Genomic DNA, 27,199 nt, shown 5'->3' with positions numbered 1-27,199 from the left:
AATTTTTTTTATCTGGTAATGGGCATCAGCATTCCTTTACAATGCTTATAAATATAACGCATAGGCCTATTAAGCAGTCTGCCCCCCCTCTATCTTTTTTTTGCGTACGGTATTTCTTGGGAGGGTAACAGGCACAAATGTCCAAATTTATTGTCAAAAGCAGCTAATTCATCAATTGTAACATTAAATGTTACATAGCAATTTTTAAATAAGTGCATTGCTTATTAAAAAACTATAACTTATTCTTAATGAATTCCAATTTTTAAATAATTTTAATTTTTAATAACTTTTTAAAAATATTAATTTTCATATTTTAAGTATGTTTGACATCTGCGAAACCAGGTTGGTCCTCACTGTTCGACACATTCACTGTAAAAAATAGTCTACACAAGGCATCACCCTGGATCCGTGCCTGGGCAGAAGGCTAAAATGCACAACTTCCAAATCAGATGAATGAGAATTTACAGGAAGATGACATACTGAAGACTTTTTAATTTTACACTATGTACACAACCAACATTAGCTTTAATCTACTGAAGCTAGTGTTGACACAACCCAGTCGAGTTCCTAGGTGTTCCCATCCATTTGTGTTTTGTTCAGCTGATTTCGGTGTCTGATATATGCAAATGGAAAAGCTAAGCTCTTAGAATGTCCAGACTGTTCAGTTTGATGCTAAGTCTTGCACTGAAAGAACGTATGCTATGAAAACACAAGCTTCCTTTTTTTAAAATGTATTTTCTATTCACAGAACCATTCATTTTACATGAAATGGTTCAAAAACTTTCAGAAAAAGAAGTGGAGGCAAAATCTGGAAAAAGATTCCGAGTCTGACATGAGTCAATTGGGCTTGAGTGACAGTAATTCTTGATGAAGATTGCAGTTAGAATTCAGCTCAAGACTTGGCTATTTTATGTTAGTAAGTGCATCCGTATCAACAAAAAATTTCATTAGCCAAGGAAGAAAAATCACTAAACAAATCTTCATAAGCCAAGGTATTACTGTAATATGGGATTCAATAGGTTGGCTCAAGCCAGTGAACAATGGGGAGAAAAACCTAAAAACAAAAAAGAGGGTGATAAAGCAAAGAAGTTTAGGAAACTTTAGTTTGAAGTTGATCCTGTATTACAGTCTACTATAAAAGTGTACCACGGCAAATAGAATTCTTGCAATAACAATACATGTGTTTTTATCAAATCTATGATATTATAGTCATAAACCCCTCATGTAACACATCAAAATGCTCATCTCAATGATTTCTATCAGAATCTGTAGAAATATGGCACTGCTTAATCATTGGAACACCCTGTAAATAAATATGCATGGATGCGGAGAGACTTCATGGTCAAGCCAACTGCCACTGTGCTGACTTTTGTGATCGAACCTGGGCATTTGTGACGCGAAACCTCATCATGTTGATCACACAACAGCTATTCATAGAGACCAATAGAATTTTCCCTGCAGACATTCTCCATAAATTCTACGTAAACTGCAACATTACAGAACACTATAACATCCTTTACCAGTGGACATCTTTGAGTTGGATGTTTCTCTTGTTGATATGGTCCGGTTCTCGTTTGCTGTTAGTTGCCACACCACCATAGTCGTAACCTGTGATTGGAGTAAAAAAAAAACTGAATTTGTAGCGATTGTTTCAATCGTAGAGTAATTTATAAATATTGATTCTTACACAATATTTTATTATTTTTAGGTAAAACTACCATCTTCAAAAAATATGCAAATTTCTTGAATTCGTGGTTTACAAAATACAGTATGCAAAATTAAATTTTGGGGGACTTTGAAAATATAATTTCTTCTGTCTTCATTCATGAAATTGGGGACATTTTAGAATTAAAAAACAAGATAGTTTTCTTTTCATAAGTAGCTTATGTTTGTTCATCCCATGGGCTTGCTAACTAGAAATTATGGGGACTGAAACCAATATTATTTTTGTAGGGAGTGTTAAAAAAAAAAAAGGGTGAATACTGCAATTATCAGATTATTAAAAAAATCAAGTTAGACTATTGGTAATAATCTTCATCAGACGCAATATAGTAAAAACCTCATATTCGAGAGAAAAAACTCATTTCTGGGAAGAGCTTGATCAAAATTTCTGGATAATCAAGTGTACATCAGTTTGAGGGTGAGCAAGGATTCTTTTTAGTGTTGTGCTCTCGTGAACATGAAATCTGAGATACCTGCTACTGATTTTTTTACTGTTGCATGTGCATAAAGGGTGACTGAAGGCCAACAAAGAAAATACCATGTTTCCAAGTGAAATATTTGCGGAGTATTAGAATTTAAAAATCGGAGGAAAGTTGGAAAAGGCATTGTCTGTTAGTTTTTGCTGTTTTTTCCCATCTTATCTCCAATTTTTGAAATCAAATCTCTCTGTGGATATTGCACTTAGAAACTAAAAAGTTTTTTTTTCTTTTGGCCTTAGGAGAAACAGGGCAACAACTTTATAATTGGGTTTTTGAGGACAAGGTGACTGTATAAAAAGTTAATTTTAATATTTCAATAACTATACAACCCCTTAAAATGTGAATGATGTATCTGAGTTCTACACGTTATTTGATTAATTTTTCTAATTGGAATGTATGCCTCTATGATCAACGATTCACCAGTTGCAAAGGAAATTAAGTAATCACCCTGTATAACACAGGGTATATTTACCTATTTTCTACAGCAGCATCTTGGTACATTTAAATAAATGTTTCATATGCTAAAGCATGTGTATCCAAATAGTGAAATCTGAGTAAAAACATTATTTTGATTTACTCACCATCTTCGGGGTGTTTTGTGTTTGGAAAACAACCATCAGCTGACAGGTACAACAGCAACACACCATTGGGCGGAAGTTCTTTGAAGCCAGAACTGAGAAAAACGATTAACTGGCTGATATTAGGCTTGTACAAAAGGTACTTGTGCGGGTTTTCGCGTTTGGCAGGACGTTGGTCAGCACTTTCAGGCTGTGGAAAGAAAACAAAAATCCACCTTAACACTCTGAGTTGAAATATTAAATTTCAAACTGAAATAAGCTCTTAAACACTCTAATACATTTTGCCATACACAGAGCTCCCACTCAAAAAATTATATGAAGTAGGAAAAAGCAGGACTAAAAAGTAGGATGGGGGAGGATATCCCCCCCCCCCCCACCTTAGACAACATAATCATAGCATAACAGAAAAAGAATCCTGAAAATTTCTTTTTCCCCATTAAGTTTTTTTATAGCACTATTTGAATATCCTGTAAGATTGACTTGAGTCAAAGCAAAATGACAGAAATGACGGTTACAAAAACAATTTTTGGGCAAAACAGTGTACTAGCAACTACAGATAATTCTATTATTTTCTCCTCACAATATAAATTACATATTTTTTGGAGTCTTCCAGAGTCTACTGTGTAAACTCTCTTCCTCAATGCACAGAAAATTATGAAGGCATGCAAATTTTAAGAATGACTCTCCTTCGAGACCACTTTCAAAACCATTTTCACCACAGTGGAAAAATGTGTAAATTACAAGTTCCAATGTGTACACAAGTCAAGGAGAACAAGATGGTTTTACTGCATTGTCATCTTTTTTTTTTAAAAGGGATTTGTTTACATTTTACTGTTAAAATACCAGTGTAATTGTTTTTGAAAAATGAAGCACTTTCATTTCTAGCTCTTTGCTGAGTATTGTATATATTGTTTATGCCTCTCACACACATGCCCTAAAAATACAGAAGATAATGAAATGCTATTGGGTAGCATCAGAATCACCAAACCTAGAATAGGCCTATACAGTTGAATCCCATTTTAACGTATATCGTTATAGCGAAAATCTTGTTTTAACGAACACTTTTCTGATCTCTCAGATAAGTTTATGTAATAACAATGTAAAAACCTGGAATTCTTTTATAACAAAGTGATTTCTCCGGTCTTTTGGAGTTTGTTATAATGGGATTCGGCTGTATATCCAACTGTCTTGTAATGCAAACTGTTGTTTCACCTATACACAAAATGTGCACCATAATTTTGAATGATGACTGCTAGTTACTGTCCAAAGCGCCCGAGTGGCATGGTAATAACATGCTTGTCTACCACCATGAAGGTTGCTGTCACAGTCTCAGGTTCGAATTCAAGGGAGGATGTAGATAAGATATTTTCCCTAATAAACTTGAGGCGACCACAGATACACAGCGCCTTCATTTCCAACCCATCTCATTAATGGCAGTAAATTGCAATATAGCGGTATGGCCAGAGTTGGTGTTTGGTGAAGTAGTAGTTACTGTTCAAGACAATGAAAAGTATGGCAGAGTCTCACTTATCCGACATAAACGGGAAGGCAGAATGTCGAATAAGTGAAAATGTTGGGTAACAGGGAGGTATTAAGGAAAAGCCTATTAAACTTCAAACTATGTAAAAATTTTACACATTATGAACCAATTAATTATGTTTTACAACAAACAGAAAAAATTGACTGATTACAGAAAATTAACAGTTACAGAATATTCTGAAGTTAAATACACAGACATGCCAACATTGGCTTAAAGCTCATCAATAGTTATGAATGTTTAGCTTTGCCATAGGGCACCCCGCTAGGGCAACATAATCATAGTACAATAAAAAATAATCACTCAAAATTTTTTTTTTTTAATTTTAATTCAAAAAGAACATTAAATACTGCACCTCAGTGGCATTGGAACATAGGGGGCTTGGGCCACATCAACCCCCGCCTCCTGAAATAACGTTCCGAGGTCGCTGCGTCCCTTAATAATTCATGAATATTCACTGCAATCTCAACCTGCATATGCTATTGTGGGCTGTATATACGGATGTCTAGCAACCCTAGACCTCTCATTCCCATTTTATTTGTATCTGAGCTCCTACGGCAGAACATTCTTTCCGACACAAGTTCGGTGAGCTCGACCATGCACTATACAAATGCATCTGGGTTCGGATATGCCATGCTGAACCATTCAATAAACCTGTTTTTAGTCCAAAGAGTGGGGCAGTTTTGAAAGAAAACAGGTTTTTACACATTTGGACATAGAGTAGAGCCAACACCTACAGCAGAACGCTCATACGCAAAGCTTTGATGTCACTGAAGTCGCCCATTTCACCTGCAGCCATTGGATAAAACATATATATATATATATATATATATATATATATATATTATCCAATAATACCGACGTCTGCTTGCATGCATATATATATATATATGCAAAATATTTACCTTTTTTTCAGTATACGCAATGACTATAGGTGAAATGTACGACTTTGGTGACATCACGAGCATCGCGTTGAGGCTTTCTGCTATAGAAGGTGTTGTTGGTAGAGCGGTGGGTTTAGACGCAGCTTTACAGACTGCCTTTCGTGCACGGACAAAACAGATCAGCTCTGAGTTTGTCTTCTCTCAAACTCTCTCACATTCGTATACGAATTCATCGTTACGGTAAAGATCGATGCAATTTTATAAAAATAAGTAAAACCCCACAAGAAACTCAGACCCGATTTTTTTAAACCGATTTCCGTAGTATTGAGAGTGTCTCCCGTAGCTCCGTAGTTGATTGCGGACGTCCATAGAAACCAAGGACAATCCGTAGCAGTTGGCAACTCTGAATACAGTATACTTAAAAAGTTCAGTCCTGCGATGATTTAAAGAAATTTTTGATGAAAAAATTCATGATCAATAAACATCATTCTTACAAAAGGAATTCTTCCAGGAGCAGGTGAAGCATCGTAGAGCTGTGTGGCATCCTCTTGCGGTTGTCTTTCCAGTGTTTGCAGCATCCTGAACATGTCCAATGTCAGCTCACTGAATTTCACCTGCACACAATATTTCAAAATATATTTGTATAACAAGACTGGTGACCATAAGCATTAGCAGCATATGCATACACAGTGTTTTCTTACAAACTTCAGCCTTGGAAAATGAGGTCAGGACTACAGGGTTTTACAAGCACTTGCCTGTACAAATCATCCAACATTTGTAAAAATGTGTTACATTCTAAATTAAGTAACTAATTTTGTGACAAGGCATGGTACAACAAACCGTGTTTCTTGCCGATTTATTTCAGTACTTGAACATGTTTAATAAGATGTCCCTTTGCACAAATGCAGTGTCACGAAAATATTTGCACTACTGCAGATAAAATGAATTCTTTATGAATAAAAAACTACTGCTCTGGAAGGAAAAGAGGAAATTCAGTATAAAATTTATGAGCTAAAGAAAATATATAAAGTGGTTCTCCTTGAGCAAGTTTTATAACATGACCAATTGTATACAAATTTTTAAAAATTCCCAGCACCTTTCAACGGACACAATATCTCTACGTTTGGTGAGAAATCCCCCTCTGTTTAGAAGTGAGCATGTCAGGAAATTTTAATACAGAGCAACTTCGGTTTGTGAGCGGTTCAGTTAATGAGCAATTTCCATAACGAGCAAGAATTTTGAGCAAATTTTGACTCAGTTAACGAGCGATGATTCGCATTATGAACAAAACTTTTGAGCTTTGTTTATTTAATTTCACATTATCGCAACCGAGCTGATGGCTTTTTGCTTTCGCCCACACACGTTATGGAATTGAGGGTAATATTCTCCCCTAAAGTTTCTGGTAAGCATGCCTCACTCGGAAAATTAACACATGTGCGAGTGTGAATATTTACAACACGAAACTAGGTGTAGCATTATAGCCATGCTTACATGAGCTTAGTTTTTTTTAATTCTGCTTTGGGAAAACTACAACTCTAAATCACACATGCACCTCGTCCATATTCCTCTGCGGAACCTCTAACAAATTGGTACATGTTGGAATGTGCATGTACATGTAGTGAAACCTGACGTGAAGTTTGTTTCTGAGTAATGCTTGTTATGTGTAGTGCTGCCATCTGCCACCAGTTTTTCTAACTATGAGTGAAGTGTAATGATTGAATAATTTATCGTTGTAGGCCTGTTGCTTTCTGTGGCGAGACTTTTTAATGGGGAGATCAACTCGCATTTGCGACTCAAAGTTCGGAACCACATGAAACCACCACTGTGGTGACAGTGGGGTTCGAACCCGGATCCTCGCGAGCTTTGGGAAAACTGTGGACTGACTGCATTATTGAATGTGACTTTGAGGGGCTAGCTCATAAACAGGAGCCACTATTTGTCAAAGAGATTGTGTGCTTGGGGAAGACCAGGGACTAGAGGTGCATGAGGATGGCATTCACGAACTAGCAGTGAAAAATGTCTACGAGTTGACAGTAGATGAAGTAATGGATTTTTTTTTTCACACACCAGCAAGAGTTTATGGACGGTATCTCATTCTCATCAGGGAAGGAGGGAAGTAAGAAGTCCCTCACTTCAAATGAGATTAGAGAGATGTGTAAAATGTGTTTCTTCTATGCAAAATCACTTAAATAAAGCTGTAGCAGTGTGCGAGCAATGAATCTGTCCAACGAACACTGCAATACTTCCCATTACCCAGAAACCTCGGAGGCAAAAGCAAATGTCATTGAATAAGGTTCTTTTTGAAAGTTATGCAAAAAAAAAGTTTGCAAACAACAGTGAGTCCGTAAATAGTACTAAACGATACTTGACGAGAGTGAGGAGGACTAAGTTAATTTGTAAACATTTTCTTATTGTATGTTTATTTATGGCGTTATTTATATTACACATTTTTTGTATTATATAATATTGTGTTTAATTATTGATTGAAGCTGTTTTTGTCAGTCATTTTTATGTGAATGAATAATTGTGGAACGAATTATTCGAGTTGCCATTATTTCCTGGGAACGTTTGACTCAAATAACGAGCATGTTGGTGGAACGAATTAAGCTTGTTAATGAAAGTTGCACTTCATTACAAAAGAGGAATAGTTAAAAGAAATGAGAAATTACAATTAAAATACTCAACGATTGACACTACTACTCAACTGAACATGCACCTCAGACACATTCCTCTACGGAATTTCTAATGAATCGGCACATGCAGGAGAATATGTGTTCTGAGTGTATGCTTGACCCTAACGTATTTATATTGTGGAGTTGCGCTTGCTTCGTGTTCATGCTGCCATCTGGCTTCCATTTTCTGAAGTAAAAATGGAAATGCTTGAATTTTCATGTTTTGTAAGTGTATTATGTTATAGGCCTGCCTGCTCTCTGCGGAAATACTTTTTTCAAATGGGAGACACTGGCTCACATTCGTGCCTCGAAGCTGGAAAAACAGATACTACATTGCTTCAGCTATCATAATATAATGGCAAATTTTCCAAATATCACAAAAAAAACAAAAAAATTCAATAAAAATACTGTAATCCAGTTAAATTATACACCAGTTTTTGAAACGCTGTGTTTCCCTGCATTTGAGGAACAACAAACTTGGACTATGTAAAAATTGTTAAGTCCATAATTAATAATTAAAATTCTCCATTTAGGAGGTAGAGAGAGTGGAGAGCTTTTCTTTTGGGTTTTGTGTAAGCTGCACCCAACCATGATAAAATCAGAGCACGAGTTGTGCTCAGACACCTCTCATGCTGAGTCGGACCGCCGTCAGCGTCAAATAATCAGATTCATGCCATATATCCTCTAGGACAGGTTGGGGCTTCATAAACTTCCCTGCATTTCTACTGAATTTGGACAAAATCTAAGTCACTCATGCAAGATTTGATATACATTTGAAAAGAGAAAATATCTGAACCTGGTCACAACAATTCCCAACAATGAGGATCTCCTGCAGTGTCAAATGGCCACTTGGAATTTTTTCCAGAGGAGGGTTATTCATTGGCGTCAGCCGATGTGACAAAACAACGGAAGAAGAATCTACATCAACAACATTCACTATGTTATCTGCCTGTAGGAAAAAAAATATGAGTGGTTGTTATAAATACACATTTATGAAAAGTACAAAATTTTAACATGAATAATCAGATAACATTTGAATATGCATAGAGAGATGGGAGGATAAGCCCAAAGTGACTTTGCGAGTGTTTGACTTTGCAAAGTGATACTTATGCTACAGAGAACTTTTTGTTAGAATCCACACCATCCATAACAAGCATAGCTTTCTTAAAATTTATTTTGCTATATCAATTGATTGAAATTACAGTCGATACTCATTATAACAACCCTGCAACCATTCCATTATAACGACTGGTACACCCAAGTCCCAAATACTTTCATATACAGTGAAACGTGTCTAAGACGGACTGTATGAGACGGAAATCTGTCTTAAATGGAATCAAAATATAGTCCGTTCAATGATTAGTGCTTTTATTTGTACCTTTATGAAACAGAATATTATTCAGTCCTTATGAATGGAATATTATTCAGTCCTTATGAATGGAATATTATTTCAGTCTGTTGATGTTCCGTTTCATAAAGGTTTCACTGTAATGACTATCCTATATATTTTCCATAGAAATGATTTTCCTATAGAAATGTGCCACTTATTTGAATTTTACAAAATTAGGTTCAAGATCACAGGCGGTGGGTTGAGCATGTACGATTTATGGTATTGACCAGCACTGCAAAATTCATGGACGGTAATAACAATCTTCTGATATATTTAGTGAGAATAGAAAATAAAGTGGAACCTCCCATTTTTCCTCCACATAATTCAATACGGTTTTTAATTCTGAAGAATATATTGCACTACCTACTAATAGATGCCTCCATTAGTGGAAAAAATTTCATCTCATGGAAGTCCATAAACAAAAGGTTCCAAAGGTTCCACAAAAGAAAGTCCATGAACAAAGGTTCCATTCTGTTGAAATATATGGCATCCATATTTGTTATGGGCATCTTTTTCTCAGCCACCTCGTTGGACATTTTGCCTGCTGTGGCGTTGTATTCGTACCGTATCAGCGTTTATGAACTAATTCCAAAGATAAATATTGTGCCATAAACATCATATTAAATCTTGAACAAATGATGCATACCTCAATAAATGACTTGATTTCACCAAGCACGAGTGACCATTCAAGTTGATCCTCGGGCTCGTAAGTGGCAGTGTAGTCATCTATTTGCTTTGCTAATTCCTGTAGAGCAAAATCAAAAGATAATTAAATTTAAATGCTTAAAAGAATTCATAAAGAGCGGAAAGATTTTCTCGAATAGAAAAATAAACTGCCTTACCCTGACTAAATCTCGAACTAATTTCATTTTCTTCAATAGAAGACAAACTACTATAAATCTTGCATAGTACCTCAACTTCTTAACCATCAGATCTGACCTGAAATGAAAGCTTTACATAATTGTGCAAATATAGTATAATAACAGGGTTAAGAATAATCAAATTCACTAAAGGAAATCACATATTTTGCTAGCTTAAAGTCTTTCAGCGGTTTTATAAATTTCACTGATCCGCATTATAAATGGCGCTATGAAAATTATTTATCGTCTGAAAAATGCTACATCTTTTTTCAAGAACTCTTCAAATTATGTGCAGGTGATATTGCCTTTACCACAACTCAGAGAACAATAGCCCAAAAGAAAAAATGATCTATCTTTTTTTCTATTATATACACATATTTTTTATGTGTATATAATAAATCTTATCTTTCTATTATACAGGTGATTCATAAAAGAAGGGAAAAACTTTAAGAGGTGAATAGTACACATCAGAACAAACAATTGTCAAAGAATGCATGGTCTAACATGATACTCAAACACGCTAGCGCGTTTTGAAACAACCTCTCTGCGAACGTTAAAACAGCATTGATGTCGAAATTTATTGGAAGAAAAAGAACACCATGCATGCAAATGTAACCTGGGGAAGAAGAAACCGTATGCAAATCTGCGTCACAACCTTGTATGACCTACATCAGACCAGTCCCATTTTGCATAGCTGCCGCTGCAAGCGTGCAAATGTTTTCAGATTGGGCCTGTGGAAAAATGCACACAATGTACTTTTGTTTGTAGCTCCGTAAATGAAATGCGTGTCTGCTTTTTTCAGTATCATTAAAGTTTTCCATTATCCGGTATCTTAGAACTGTTAGAATGGTTGCACGTTAGAATAATTTTACAGGGCTAGCATCCACACCTTCTATTCACTGTGATGCAGATTTGCACATATGGTGGTTTCTTCTTCTTCCCCAAGTTATATTTGAATGCATGTTCTTTTTCTCCCAATAAATTTCAACAGCAATGCCATTTTAACGTTCACAGAGCAGTCATTTCGAAACGTGTAAGCGCGTTTGCGTTTCATGTTAGACCATGCATTCTTTGATGACAATTGTTTGTATTGATGTATACTATCCCCCCCCCCTAAAGTTTTCCCATCTTTTCTGAATCACCCTGTATAGTATATTAACCTCAGCTAATGAAGATGATTCATTCTAGATTTACATTCATTAGCCGAAACGTCATTTGATTCATTCCAGGTTCTGCCCAAAGTTTTTTTTAACACGTCAAAGAAACTCTCTCAAAAACTGACTGAAGGCTATAATGAACAGCTTCAAAATTGAATAAATGAGAATTTACAGGAACATGAGAGATACTAAAAGATCTTTTTATTTTACACCAATGTACACAACCTACATCAGCAACAGTCGAGTTCGTCAGATGTCCCCATTCATTCGTGATTTGGTCAGCTCATTTTTGTAAGACATGCAGAAAGAAAGGATAAGCTCCCAGAATGGGTCCAAACTGTTCAGTTTGATGCTAAGAGTCTTGTACTGAAAGAACATCTGCTCTGAAAACATGGGTTCTTTTTTTAAATTTAAATCAGAGATGCCAATAACGTGCTTTAGCACATCAAATACCTGGAATTTCAGAAAAGGACGCATAAAAATTTGGTTCATGCACACCTCAGGACACGTTCTTTCCCAGTTCCAAGAAGAAAAGAGGTAAAGAGAAAAACCTTCCCAACACTTTTCTGCTTTCTTTTTTCTTCTTTTTACCGTCTATCATGATTACACGACATTAAAAAAGTTGTTTTGCCACTTAAAAGTACAAATGAAACATTTTACTGTATTGTATTGATATACACGCGGGTTGTTGAAGAGTAAGATGACGGATATCTGGTTGTATCCCTGAATGAGGGTCAGTATACCAGATTTTAAAATTTTGGAGTTGCTATTCCCCTGCAGGTTTTCCCCCTCAAGTTACATACTGGAAAATATGGTACCTTCACCGCTATCTACCAGCATTCAAAGACGCCGTCTATACGGCATAAATTTGCCTTGTTCTTGCAAGATTGCAAATGCACATTTTTTTTAAAATCTTAATGGATTGGAATACCCGTTCAAATTGTGAAAAATTTTCCCAAGATCGCTGAGAAGAAAAAAAAAAAGGAATCTGTAAAAACTATACCTTGAGTATCCACAGTTTTATCATCTAGATGCTATGAGGCAGTCACCATTTCGCATTGCGGGTGTGTTGTGTCCACAGAATCAGCTTTTGGAGGGCACAACACAGGGCCGTCATTTCAACTTTTTCCAGGGGGGGGGGGGCAAAGCACATGCACTCAATGTATGTATATATATATATATTTGTGTATGTATATATATATATATATATATATATATATATATATATATATATATATATAATATACATATATATAGTACATATATATACAATATAACATACAATGTATGTATATATATATATAAATCAACCACTTTTAGTGTATTTTCAAAAGCTCCCTAAATGACGGGCCTAGGGCGCGCACAAGGATCTAATTCTTCACAGAAAGTTTGTGTCACTAACACTTAAAAAACAATTTTATAAATTAACAGATACTATAAAAATGTTTTTTTCCCATTTTGCAATATTTTAATTTGTTAATGGGCTTCTTTGCAAGCTTTTCTTTTTGGTAGGCAATAAAAGTAAAAGAACCTCGTTATATAAGCTGGTTAACTGATCTTTTTTTTTCAATAAACCTTTGGATAGAACATGTTTTTAGAAATGAATTATTTATTTGATTCACAGAGATACCTCTCCCTCCTACCCAGAACATGGCTCACCATTCTATTTCAAGAAAGAGATATAAGCAGGCTATCAAAGACCTGGGCCATGCTGGAAAAAATTCACAGAGATACCAATGAATGATGGGGAGGGGGGAACTATAATTTTTTTTCAAGAGAGAGAGGACCCGTTTTCACTAAAAAAGAACCCAGATTTTGCCAAGATCTATAATAACAAATTAGAGTACAGAAGCATCTCTGTAAATTCATCATCTATTAGTTGAATCTTTCATTTCACATGAAATGGTTCAGAAAATTTCAGAAAGAGAAGTGGAGGTACATCTGGAAAAAGATTTAGAGTTGGACATGAGTTAATGGGGCTTCAAGTGATAGCAATTCTATTGCGTGACAACTGACTCAAATTCAGCTCGCGACACGACTGTTTTATGTTAGCATGTGCATCCATTCTTAAAAAATGTTTGTAAGCCCAATCCATATTTTTGTTAGCCGAGGCAGAAAATTCACAAAAAAAAAAGTTGTTAGCCGAAAAATTTGTAAGCTAAGGTATCACTGTATACAGAGGAACTTCGGTTTACGAGTGATTAGTAAGATGAGCAAAAATCGTAGAATTTTTAACAGATCTTGACTTGATAAATGACATTTCTCATAAGTCAAGTAGTATGCATACCAAAGACTCTACTTTCACCCACCGAGAAAAAACACTTGTCACCACTGAAATTAAAATTCAACACACAAACACCACTGAATGACTGGCCACTTGACACTGCAGGAGATCCTCATTGTTAGGAATTGTTGTGACCAGGTTCAGATATTTTTTCTTTTCAAATGTGTATCAAATCTTGTATGAGTGACTTAGATTTTGTCCAAATTCAGTAGAAATACAGGGAAGTTTATGAGGTCCCCAACCTGTCCTAGAGGATATATGGCATGAATCTGATTATTTGACACTGACAGCGATCCGACTCAGCATGAGGTGTCTGAGCACAACTCGTGCTCTGATTTTATCATGGTTGGGTGCAGCTTACACAAAACCCAAAAGAAAAGCCCTCCATTAGAAGCCCCACCCTCTCAACCTCCAAAATGAAGAATTTTAAATATTAATGACTGTATGCGACAGCATCCATTCAGCCAATGGTGATTTATCATCTTCACCAGGGCCTGACAAATCCTAAAAAAAACCTAGGCACAAGAACAATTTTTTAGGAGAGCCAAATACTTTTTTCAGGAAAAACAAATAAAAAATAATGTTTCTTTCAACTTTTTCGAGGCATACAGTGATCCTCTTCATTATTGATAGATACGTTGATATAATTTCCAAAAATTTTGTGTTGTCCTCATATTCCAATTTAGTAGCCATAGAAAATTTTAGGTTCCAATACTAATTTATTAGTCGTCATGGTGACCCGGGATTTGCCAAGCCCTGGTATAGCATCGACATGCGAAGAAATTGATACATAATACTATTCTGAGAAAAACACTTTGTTGTTGAGGTTAATTTTCAGTGCCACAAAATGCAAACATACACTACTAAACACATGCACCTCATCCTTATTCCTTCACGGAACTTCTAAAGAATTAGTACATGTTGGAATTCGCATGTACGTGTTGTGAACCAAACAAGAAGTTTGTTGCTGTGTAATGCTTATTGTGTGTAGTTCTGCCATCTGCCATCGATTTTTCTAACTATGAGGGAAATCTAATGATTTATTTTTCAGGGCTCCCACTCAAAAAGTTGGACTAAGAAGTAGGACGGCGAGAATACCCCCACCTTAGACACCATAATCATAGCATAATAAAAAAAATCTTTTTTCTTTTTTTTAAAGCACTATTTCAGTATCCTGTGATTAACTAAAAACCAGAGCAAAATGACAGAAATGACTTGGTTACAAAAGAAATTTTTGGTCAAAACACAAATAATTTTTTTCTGTCTCTCCTCACAATATATATTCTTTTTTGGAGTCTTCCACAGTCCAGTCTGTCAACTCTCTTCGACAATGTACAGCAAATTATGAAGGCATGTACATTTTTTAAGAAAATAACGCTCTTTCGAGACCACTTCAAAAGCACAGTGCAAAATGTGTAAATTACAAGGTACAATGTAAATATGTCAAGGTGTCTTTTACTGCATTGTCCATCCTTTTTTTAAGGGATTTTTTTATATTTTTTAACATTTTACTGACAAATGAAGTACTTACATTTCTAGCTCTTTGCTGAGCATTGAAAACATTGTTTACACCTTTTCACATGCCTTAAGAATACAGAAGACAATTGAATGCCATTGGGTAGCATCAGAATCGCCAAACCTAAAATAGGCCTATGTATCGAACTGCTTTGTAATACAAACTGTTGTTCCACCTATACAAAAAATGTGCACCATAATTTTGAATGATGACTCTTAGTTACTATCCAAGACCATGAAGTAGCAAATACAAAATTTTTTTTCCATCCAGGCAGACGTTTTTAATGACTGTTTCCAGGGTTAGTATTTCAAAGACAAACATCAAAAACTGGTTTAAACCATCAAAACCTAAATGAATGCTTTTTGATAATGTTTTGAACACAATAGGTATAAAACATGATGAAAAACTTACTTTTTTTGAATAGTAAAATGTTTTATTTTTAAACATTAATTTATTATAATTAAAACAAAATATTAATACAGTAAAACCTCGATAAGTCGTCACCTCAAGTTATCGAAAAATTATGACGACTTAAGGGGAGTGACGACTTAAGCGGAGTTCCGTCAGTTTTAATGTGCAATGTTATGAAAATCGTATAAATTTAAAGTAATATGACATTTATTAAAGTATGAATCAAAATATTAATATTAATAAAATTTATAGATTGCGAAAGGAAAAATAATAGCAATTTTTTATCTTTTTTATCTCTTATTACTTAAATTATTGTGATAAATGTACTGTACACTTTGATTTACACTAGTAATTTTTAACTTAGACTAACAGAGCAACTGTTTGAATAAGTAGCTTTTCTTCATAACAGAACTCTATTGCACATTAATTTTACATATACATCAAATTTAATTTTAGTGATTCAATTCTTCATCAGTAGTTCATGATGCATCTACGAAGTAATCTCGAACACTTTTGACTTTGTGGAAGAGCCCCGGCCAGGGAAAAGTAAACAGAAGACCTCAACTTGGGGAAGAATGTCTAATTTTTTTCAACAAAGATATTTTGTTTAAATTTCAAGCCCTAAATTAGTAGAGCCCATGCTTTCTATGATTATTTATTATCCGTGCCCGCGTTGCACTTTGACTTGATTAATTTGATTCTTCGATTTACATAATTTTTGATTTCCTTGCACTATATGTAATCTTTGACATATCAATAAATTTTGATTTTGCCAGAGATGCCCTGGGGGCCGAAGTGCTTACGATGCATCTTGCGAGAGAGCCTGGGTGTCTCGCGGTTTCTCCAGTAGAGCCCATGCAGAAATGAGATCTAGCTTGAAGAGTCACCAACGTTCAAAAAAACTCAGTCGGCAAATGAACTTCTCCAGGTAACTTTCGTTACTTAAACTGTTCCGTTTGGGTATATAGTATTTTATGGTGACTTTTAAGCATATGGCAATGCTGTTAACAAGCTCTTTTTTTAATGGGAGCCATAAAAATAGTTTGTTCCTCTTTCTCAAACTTTTTCATAGTGACGACTTAACCGAAATTAGAGACGAGTAAACGAGGGTTTAATAACATTGTGGTCTATGAGAGCTGGAAGGGTCTGAAGAAAAATGACGACTTAGCCGGAGTGACGACTTAACAAGGTTTTACTGTAATTCACAATTTTGAATTTTTCAACATGAGTCTAGAACATGTAAAATATAATTTTATGGTTTATTTATCTAAGCTACTCATTACCTGTGTTCAATTTGCTAAGCGGAATAGAGCAGTTTATTCAAAATATGTATAATAAGGCATCAGGGTTAGGTTTTTGACCTCACGAACTAAATCAGTATTAAAAGTCAAAAACTTATTGTCAATACTGTCTAGTAGTTTTTTTAACTTGATAGATATGTTGAATAATATAACACTTTTATCGGGATTAAAGGGCATTATATTCGGAATTATAATTACTGAGACAAAATGTATATTTTGATATTTAAAATTTTCTGATCTACCCAAAATTTTATTCCATAGAAAAATTCTCACATAGCATCTGTTAATACACTAATTAAACTCATTTATTTTCACTTGAAAATTTCTTAGCTCAGGGTGCATAAATTCACAGAGTTTTAAAGAGTATTTTCAACCAAAGCAAAGCTGACAGGACTTAATACCAAAAGCATTTATTTTGTACATTTAAATACAACTTCAATTGGAAAACCATTGTATTATAAATACTAGTAAATATACCATATCATAGTGTAAAATTAAGTGAGTTTGACTAAGGATAAGTTACAGGAGTTTCTTAAGCATCATATACAAGCTAGCATTGCCAAATTAAATGACAATTTAGTCCTACAATTTAGTATTTTGATCGCTAGATATATTTCAATGTTATGCACAATAAGTGTATCGTTTTAAGTATCAGTGATTATCTGGATAATTCAATAATAACAGAAATCAACATTACATATATGATGTAATAAACTTTTTTAAACCCTTATCTGTTGTAAAAAGAGTAAAGCACATGGTTTATATGAATTCTGGAACGTCAAGAATCATCTTTAATCAGAGAATGTCAAATCATTCCATAGTTTTCCCTTCAGTGTTTATGCTATGCTTTATTCAAATTGCATATTTTATAAGAAAAAAAACGTTGTGCAAAATAATTCTGAAGAGAGTAGAAAATTATTTTACAATCATATTAAATATATTTATTCTTTATATAACATAGCCACTTTAAACATTACATGCAATTAACGTGTATATTTCCAATAGGAATTTTTATATTGGAAAGCAATATTTGAGATTTTCGACACGTGACAGTTTAAAGCACTTTAAACCGGCAAAAACTGGCATGTGTCAAAAACCTGCCAACCCTGACTGCTGTCCTACTTGTTGAACCCTCAAACTAAGCAAATGAAAAATTAATAAACCAAATGGTCCACATACACTTCCAAAATAACCTGGAAAATGATACAATCTTTGCTTTGGCAGAATCATTAATTGCAATCTACAAGATTTATAATATTTGGAATATATATCGGATTCCCTCCTCAATTAAAATCAATTATATGAATTTTGTTGATAGGATTTGGTAAAAAGTAGGACAAAAGCTAGAAAGTAGGACCAAATTAGGACATTTTACCAAAAAGTAGGAGACCTGATTTTTGTACTATTGTAGACCTGTTGCTCTGTGGAGAGACTTTTTAAAGGAAAGATCGGCTTGCATTCGCACCTCAGAGTTGAAACTAACTTCAGCCGACCACCACAGCGGCTACATGCATAGATGAAACAAGCATTCTTAACTCTGGTCACTCTAGGTGGCTAATTCAAACAATTTTTGGCACCCTGGCGCTTAGGATTCGTCAAGCCCTGGTCACCATCTCCTTTATTAACAGAGGTTCTCAAACCAAAATGACTTTGGACAGTGACTCAGATGAAAGAGAAAGAATCAAGGTTATATTAATCTTTTTTAAGTGCGGGCATTAATTTTTAATCCACATAGAAAATTGTTTGTCCGTTTCTTTTCAGTACACAAAAATATTTACCTTTCTTCTTTACTAGCTTTGCTGTAGTAGCCTCTAGTCCTTATGGCCGCATAAAAGGAATAGGTCTCATTCAAATAATTGGTTTCACTGGTCCGTAGGCTGTAAATAATTCAACGCAAATTAAAAATTGCACAAGATAAGGAAGCAAGATATTTAAGAGAATGAAGAATGTAACTCACTAGTAGTGGTAATAAAGCTGGCCAATTTTTGATGCAATTTCACCGATCTGCCATCGTTTCAGCCCGTATTTAGTATCAAGAACTTGCCTGAAAACGAAATGCAGAATTAGAACTCCAATTTGTGCATAAAATTGATATCGAAGGTTTGTCGTGCAGGTCTAAAGGTTGTAATACATTTTCAAATAATGATATAGTTTGGTGGCACACACAATAGCAACGAGAGGGAAAAAAAGCTACTTATAACAACCTATGCTGTTGCTGAAACTTCCAGAGTTTCGTGTATACATCAAAAGTTCGCCCGAAATATGCTTGCCACTGTTTGTGACCATATTGAGGAAGGTCTCTGTAAAAAAATGAGAGCAAAGTTGTAATTAAATGTTGAATGGAACTTAATGAAGTTTTTATGAGTAAAAAGATATGAAAAGTTGAGGATACGGAGGGCGTGGGTGAAGTGCTGCAAAACCATAAATTTGTCTATGTGCCCACGCTCCTGCCTTATGCGAGAGAGGCTGACATAGCTCCCACTTATGAGGGGAAGATAGGGCCTTTCCTTGGCAGATCCCTCTATAGGTATGAACCTACAGTGGGTGGAGAAGGACCATCCCACTTAAATAAGTGCTAATTAATTAATAATATTTCTAATAGTAACAATTTCACCTGAAGCATTAAGTCTCATTGTCTGGGGTCGACCAGAAGTTATCAGATGTGGTGCCGCACTGTCATCGGGATCTGTCCGCTTCATCGCCATTACAGCAAAACGACATGCCATCACTGCTGCTTCTGCCATCTCACGGCTCTGGAACAATGGATTATATGCAAATAGAGAGAGATCGGCGCTGATTGGTCGCCTCGACAACAGTCAACCCTACGTACAGTGACAGCAAGATCACTTCTGGGCATTACATTTCATCTTGATCTTAGTTTCATCCCTGTAACTCTTACTTCTCATCTGTCGTACTCTGACTCCACCTGGGAAGTCTGGTCCTCTGTCATCAATGTTCTTGAATTCAACTCCGGCCATTTGATCATCTTCTAAGGTCAACAAAGTAAAGGCAATAGGTGGCATAGTTTGAGAGTGATTGACGAACACTTTGTAGGACTGATTATCCATGGGTTGAAGATCCGGATTGTCACATTGATGGAGCGAGACTCATGGCGGAATTCAAACTTTGTCAGCTTTCAATAAGTTTGAATATGTTAAATTCAGTGATAAAAGTTAATCGGAATAAGTTCTAATTCTTGACTCTTGTTGTGTTTGCTCGTGATGCTTATTATATTTTGATCCTCTAGGCTGGGACCTTTAGTGGCCCTCCCGACCAGGGCCGTCTTAAGAGCATAATGGGACCCCCGGGCAAAGTGGTTTTTCTGAGGCCCTACCTGGTAAATTAAAAAAATTTCAACCGGACCTAATTTTTGTGAGGCTCCTCTTCTCCTGAGGCCCCCGGGCCATGTGTTAAGGCGGCACTGCTCCCGACAGCTTTTTCACGGGACCCCTCCATAGTTAATTTACAGCATGAAAAACCCCAAAAAATTATGACAATCATCCCGGCCTTGTCAGCCCTACCTTTGTGGAGGCCATGCCTGAAGGTTATGTAACAATCCTAGGTTATTGCCAATTTTAAAAAAGCTTGTTTTTGTCTTCTGAGGGGGACTTAGAACCTGGGATTTGTCACGCCCTGACACTTGCATGCATCAAATTTCAATATATACTACTCTACAATCTAAATTTCAATCTATGAATAGGGACAATAAAGCAGGAACCGAATACAAGGTATTTAAAGTATAAGGCATATTTACGGGAGACTGCTTAGTGTCCAAAGCCCAGAGAGGTAAATTTTGGAAATAGATGGTGAAGAAAATGAGACAGCAATTAGAATAAGCGTGGCAAAGACATACATCTGCCTAGGTATGCATGCCCCTACCCTACATAGGAGAGGCTGACATGGCTCCTGCTTGTGAGGGGAAGGCAGGGTGCCCCCTCTACAGTGATAGAAACCAAGAGAAACCCAGGCCGTCACACTAGGCGATGTAAATATATTGTCCTGGGAAGGGGAATTGGATGCCTTTTGTAGCTTTTGAGACCATTTATTGTAGCTTGTACAAAATTCTTGTACATGGGCAGGTTCACACAGGGCCGCAACTAGGGGGAGCAGCTGGGTCTCGTGCTCCGGGCGCTGGACCAGAGGGAGAGCAAATTTTATTCTCAAACCTCTCCAACATTTCAAGGGGGCGCCAAAATGTGCACTTGCCCCAGGTGACCAAACATCTAGTTGCGGCCCTGGGTGCACAGACTATTGACATGAACATATCACCAGTAAACAATGAACAAAAACTATTTATAATTGCAAAAATGATGATAGAGGTTAATACAGTAGACTCTTGATAATCTGGCACGAATCCGACCAGGGTATGTCGGATTACTGGTTTTTGTGAGTATATCAGAGTTTTTTTTTTAAGTAAAGAATTTTTCACAAACACAACAGCACATTTTGTGAGTGTAAAAAATACCGTAATCCAAATCTCAGTCAGTAATTTGCTCCACTCCTTGAATCGTTTTCTCTCCGTGAAGAACTTTTCCCGTGCGGCGTAAAATCCAAACAATCACCTCAAGATGTAAGTAAGAGAGAGGAAAAAAATAGCCTTATGGGCTGGGATGTGAACTATTAACCTTTCGGTTGCCTCCGATTTTATGTCGTACCAACTGCTGCTAGCCGGGGGTCCTAATTGAATGTATCAATTCTCGAACATCTACTTTTTTGTCACTAATGTGCATGCCCTCTCAGAATGGACATCTGTAGTGGCAGCAAGCACTAGAGACATTTCTCTTGGATTATTCTTTTTGCTGCGGATATATATATAGCAGAACAAGAAGTGATGTCACTTCCTGTGCGAGTCCACAATCCAAGAGCGCATATGCATTATTAACAAATGAATATTCAAAAATTCATGAATTAAATTAAGATTCTGGCTCGCCTCCACTGTTAGCCTAGTTGATAGAGTGCATGACTTGCAGTACAAAGGATGATGGTTCAAATCCTGCCCGCACCATTAAGTTTGGTTTTTTTTTTTTTGCCTCTCTTACTTTGCATCTGAGTTTTTTGGATGATTACAGACCCAAAGTAGAATATATCGCAGAATAATCTGGAAAAAAGTGTAGAAATACCATTATGAGTATTTTTACCGCTGAACATTTCCAGTCAGCTGAGGGCTCGTTGCTCAGCAATGCAAAGCATTCTGCTTTGAGGGAGGGAGACATATTTATTTTTCTTCGTTTTTCACTTGTATTCAAAGTTGATATTAAGCATCCGGTCATACCCGAACAACGACCTCGGCTCGCATGGCCCCTACAAGGGCAGGGAGGACCGGACTCCAGCCCAAAACATGATGCCACTCTGTACACCTATCTTCTGCCTATTCCAGGGATCAGTCCAGACTTCTTTTGCATAGGATCTTATTTTTGTGAAAATAAGTAATTTTGTGGGAAGCGAAATAATCTAGTTAATCTATCACAAAAGAAATGAAACATAAAATTTATGGTTTTATTAATTTTTATTTTGGTGAAGGGTCTGTTTTTCAAATCCAGTATTTTGTGGAGGGTCCAGAAAAAGACCCCTGTATTCTTTATAAGCATTAGAGGTTGGTTAGCCCCTACTTCCTTTCACGGCCTCCTATAACGAGTTTATCACGTGAAAAAACAAAAAATCAAAAATAATTACTGAAGCCACCAGCCCCCCCCCCACAATTTTTAACCGTGCCCTTGGAAAATCCCAGCACGAGGACACCTTTTAAATGTCCCAGTGTATTTTGAGTTGGGGTGTGTGTGCGTGCAAAAGTGCATTTATGGTTTTCCTATCCTTCCCCAATTCTAGTCTAATTTTCTTGACTAATCTTTCTTTGAATTTGCCATTCCTGCGCTATAACAGACTTTCTCCCTACCCCCACTCCCGCAAGTGCACCCGAAATGATGTCAGCATTAATGAGGGGGTGGAGTTCCGATTTGCTGACTTTTGATGAGGCGCCTGAGTGGCGCAGTGGTAAGATGCTCGTCTTTCCCTATGAAGGTTGATGTCACAAGGTCCATGGATTCGAATCCAGCCAAAAGAACATTAGAAAAAGTTCTTTACCTATTGAGCCTGGGGCGACCACCGCTTAGGTGCTGCCTTCATTTCCCACCCATCTCCACTAGTTGAAAATTACCTTATGGCGATATATGGCTGGAGTTGGTGTGTGGTAAAGTAGTAACTTTTGATAACAACGGGGTTTGGATGATGCTTTTATCATCAACCACCATTTATAAAAATATGAACTCGGTGCGCCAAAACAAGAAAACCTTTCCTCAGTTTGTGGGTACCTGAACTAGCATTCTTCCGATAGATAGCCCCCCTCCCCTACAGAGCCACTTCAGTAATCTCTAAATGTTTCACGGATACAAGTGATCTGGAAATGTGTCCGGGCCGCTTTAGTGCTCTGGAACTGCGCCACGAATCAATAAAAAGATCCGTAATTATGCCGCTGATCACTTAAGTAATCTGGGAATGTGCCGCAGGTAACTTGAGTGATGTAGACCTGCACTGGCGAGCCGCTCAAGTTCACTAAAAGTGGTCATTTAAGCGATCTGTAAATGTGCCGCTTAGTTCATTTTTACAAAGTTAGGTTTGGGGGGGGGGGCAGACCACATCAGGTAACCCACAGGGCCACATTTGGTCTGCAGGCCAAGGGTTTACCATAAAAGGTGGATTGCAATGAATTTCTTAAAAAGAAATTTTTAGCATTCAAATAGCATTGAAATTAACAGAAATTTATTATCTTATATATAAATGTGAAAGTATGTATGTATGTATATATGTATGTATGTTCTTTATACAAATCTACAGTTTTAGACCGATCGTCGCCAGATTTTGCATATATACCAAACAGGTCCGGGATTGAACCTTAGGCTACTTTAAAAATTCGTCAGAGCTGGGCAAATGCCCGAAATGGGCGAAAAACTGTCGGGCAACAATAGATTTGGGGCCTCCCAATTACTTTTGGAACGTTTACTTTGGTTACCGTGGTTTCCAACAATGCGTTTCAGACGTGAATATGTGCCTTTACAATGGTTTGTCACACCTTTAATTCTGTTATTATAACAGTTTATTCCTTTATAACAGTTCGTCACTTTTCCAATCCTCCCAGTAATTGAAGAAAACCCGGGAAGCGCCGGGTATTTGAGCTAGCCTATATGCAGGGTGTTCTGTAAGTGATAATGCGGCCTTTATCTCATCAACCGCCCATCGTAGAGATAAAGTTTCAATTTAAAAAATGCTTAAAAGGCGTTTGAATAATATTCGCTGCACAAGCTGGACGTATTACGTCGCTAACAACAGAGAACAACAACTACGACGACAAAACTGGGAATAAAATTGTTCAACGCCAGCTGATGAACGAAAAATGACAGTGTGAACGAAAAAATCCTAAAAATTATTCCGGGAGACTCCACATTTTACAAATCAGTTGACACTTTCACAGACTCAGCGCAGACAGTTCTGTATCCTGCAGAATTTCTGAAGTCTTTGGATACTACTTGAGCCCGGTTTTCCACGCGGACAGCTTTTCGTCGCCTGTTCGCGTGTTGGTAATCCCAAAAATTTGTACATCTACACACCAGATGGACAAACAAAAATATTGTGTATCCACAAGCAATTGCCTGGAGTTTTTAATTAAAATATTTGAAAATAAAAGTAATTTTTTCTTACTTGATGCAGAAATTTCATTCATTAAGAAATAATTATTAAGCTATACATATATACATTTTTTACGGGGAGGGCAACGTCGCCGGGTATCAGCTAGTAATATATAAAAAAGGTATTTTTTGAAATGTTTTTTTATATATATATAAATATTTTTTGCATGAAATAAATTTTTGATCATCTGGGTCGGGCACAAGCCGCCCCCCCCCCATGCCCACCCCTGTATGTCTCTGATCCCACCAATCACTTCGCGGAGCCCTTTCCAATGTATAATTTCTGTGGTGGATAACTGCTTCACTCGAGGAGCCCTTTATAATATGTAATTAAAATAGCAGAACCCTTCAGGCCTTTTTTTAAAAATTTATTTATCAAATTTACCGATTTATTTCATCTCCCTTGAACGGCTGCAGTCCCAACGCAGAACACCGGTTGCGAACTCCTGCTCTTAGTCACTCTACACTTTTAGTCATTTGCATGTTTAAACACTGTTTTGGTCACCCATGTGCTTGCACATAATCTATGTCCAGGGCTGTCTTAAGAGCATCACGGGCCAAGTGATTTTTCTGAGGCCCTACCTGGCAAATTCTCGAAAAATTCAACTACTTCTAATTTTTTTGAGGCCCCTATTCTCTCGAGCGCCCATGAGTTACAACGACACTGTCTATGTCACTCTTTTGGTCACTCACTCACGTTGTTTATTGATTTATAGGTCACTCTTTTGACAATTTACACATTTGCACATCACTCTTTTGATCATTCACATACACTAGGTCCCTCGATCTGTAGGTCACTCACTGACCTGGTCCCTTTCTGTCTCGGCGGATTTATTTGGGGTTACACAAATTTTGCCACCCTTCTTCTATTCTGCTAGTTTTCTTGGCCACTCTTTCCTCAAATTTGCAGCCCTGGGCTATAACCGCTAAGCTTCCCCCCCCCCCCGCCCTAGACATTGAAACGAGGTGGCCCAGGGCAAAAGCAGGAAATCGAGGGAGACTAATCTCCCAGGGCCTAAGGCCAATAAATAGTTTTGGGGGGGGGGGGGGCCCACTTGCCATGTGGAAATCAGGGGCCACCCCGAGTGCACGATGAATTCGCCAACACGGAATAATCAAGTTGTTAATCGGATATTAATTTAACGAATCGGATATTTTCTTTACCTGAGGCCATTGAAGAGCTGCTTGGATTTTTCCAACAAGTGACAAAATTCGCTGACAATTTTTCTTTCCTGCTCCTCGATTTCGTTCATGATCGCCATCCTTCGCGGTCGGAGGCGTGTGGCATGTCGGGAATTCTCTTGAAGCGATCTCGTTTTGTAACTCAATTAAAAATAAATTATTATTATTATTATTTCCCCCTCTTTTTTTCCGAAAAATAAACCAAAACTGAACTCTATATTCGTTGTTTTATATTAAATATTTAGTGAGGGAATTTTTCTTTCCCCCTAAATAATTTATATATTTAAATTTTTGCAACTTCCGACCAGTCTATGATTCACATGGGAACAAGGGGGGAAAAACTAGCTTTTTATAACATTAGTAACACCTGAGGATAGACGTGGTGTAAGGGAGAGGGGGGGAAGGGAAAGGATGTACTGTATCTTTGATCCTAGACTGTAGGAAACAGTATGAGCTGTGATTGGTCATTCGTGAATGACGTACGCGTGCGTAGGCGTACGATGTGGATGTGAAGTCAGCTGACCATATTTCTTCGAGGGGGGAAAAATACGGGAGGGGTTCATTACTGCATTTGTATCGGTGCTGCCATCTAATCTTACAATTAGAAGTAACTAATGGGGTGATGATGAAGTTGGTTTCGAAGGAGCAGAAGTTTTTGTTCACTTCAGTTCCTCACGAGCAAAACAGATAAACCGAACTGAATCAAACAAAAAGTTCAGTTTTTGTCAACAGGATATAAGGAGATACCTAAAATGAAGTACCTTCAAAAAGCAGAGGACAGGTGGAGTTTTTCAGCTGTTTGATGTAGTATTGGTGCTGCCATCTGACATCAGAGTTTGATGTGTTTAATGCAATGATGAGCCGAAGTCCTCGTTCACTTCAGTTCCTCACAAGCGAAGCCGATAAACCGAACTGAATTGAGCAAAAAGTTCAGTTCTTGTCATATCTAGGGTGACCATACGTCCCGTATTTCCCGGGACAGTCCCGGTATTTTCTGTTATTTTGGCCGTCCCGACTTTTTGGTAAAAGTGTCCCGGTTTTTCCCGTATTTTACACGAAGCCTAGTTGAATTTTTATTCTTTATTGAATAATTGATCTTTGACATTATCTTTCAACTCATTAATTATTTTATGATAATTACATCTATATATGAGAATACTAATCTCCCACATTTGCCTTGGTGAACGTTTTTTTTTTCGTGGAATACATTTTAATCCACTGCAATTAGCAGTAATGCATCATTTCCCGCCATTGTGATTTATCCGTAATTTCAACAATATTTGGCAACTTTGTGTGGTTTTGGCGTCGTTTTTGGCGATAATTGGCGATGTCCCGTATTTTCCCGTATTTGGAATCCCAATGTCCCGTATTTCTCTCGAGGAAATATGGTCAGCCTAGTCATATCACATAAGGAGATACGTGAAACAAAGTACCCTCAGAAAAGCAGACGACAGGTGAGAAATACAGTTTTTCCCTCTGTCATAGTTTGGTGCTGCTATCTAACCTCAGAATTAGAAATGTCTAATGCAATGATGATGATCAAGTTC

The 27,199-nt window shown here is 36.8% G+C and overlaps 1 protein-coding gene across 2 annotated transcripts in view; it reads right to left on the bottom strand.

Annotated features, from left to right (window-relative positions):
- Positions 1–26,021, bottom strand: part of LOC149070752 (protein SCAI) — a 34,316-nt gene extending 8,295 nt beyond the window's left edge. The window contains exons 1-10 of one of the 2 annotated variants that reach the window (XM_089248698.1): positions 25,635–26,021; positions 18,996–19,091; positions 18,749–18,835; positions 18,570–18,668; positions 10,105–10,201; positions 9,909–10,007; positions 8,669–8,821; positions 5,695–5,814; positions 2,783–2,969; positions 1,521–1,608 (exon numbers count right to left, since the gene is read on the bottom strand). In XM_089248698.1, coding sequence (XP_089104824.1) covers positions 1,521–1,608; positions 2,783–2,969; positions 5,695–5,814; positions 8,669–8,821; positions 9,909–10,007; positions 10,105–10,201; positions 18,570–18,668; positions 18,749–18,835; positions 18,996–19,091; positions 25,635–25,732 — 1,124 coding nt within the window. In that variant the 5' untranslated portion in view covers positions 25,733–26,021. Of the gene's footprint in view, positions 1–1,520; positions 1,609–2,782; positions 2,970–5,694; positions 5,815–8,668; positions 8,822–9,908; positions 10,008–10,104; positions 10,214–18,569; positions 18,669–18,748; positions 18,836–18,995; positions 19,092–25,634 lie in introns of both variants that reach the window. The other variant, XM_089248697.1, reaches the window with a different exon arrangement.
- Positions 26,022–27,199: the final 1,178 nt, after the last annotated feature.

This window comes from Pholcus phalangioides, unplaced genomic scaffold (assembly GCF_987345545.1).
Source record: "Pholcus phalangioides strain wild (caught in Gottingen) unplaced genomic scaffold, Ppha-v1.0 ptg000020l_1, whole genome shotgun sequence".
Lineage (NCBI taxonomy): Eukaryota > Metazoa > Arthropoda > Arachnida > Araneae > Pholcidae > Pholcus > Pholcus phalangioides.
Note: the sequence above shows the minus strand (reverse complement) of the source record. Positions and strands in the feature narration are given on the sequence as shown.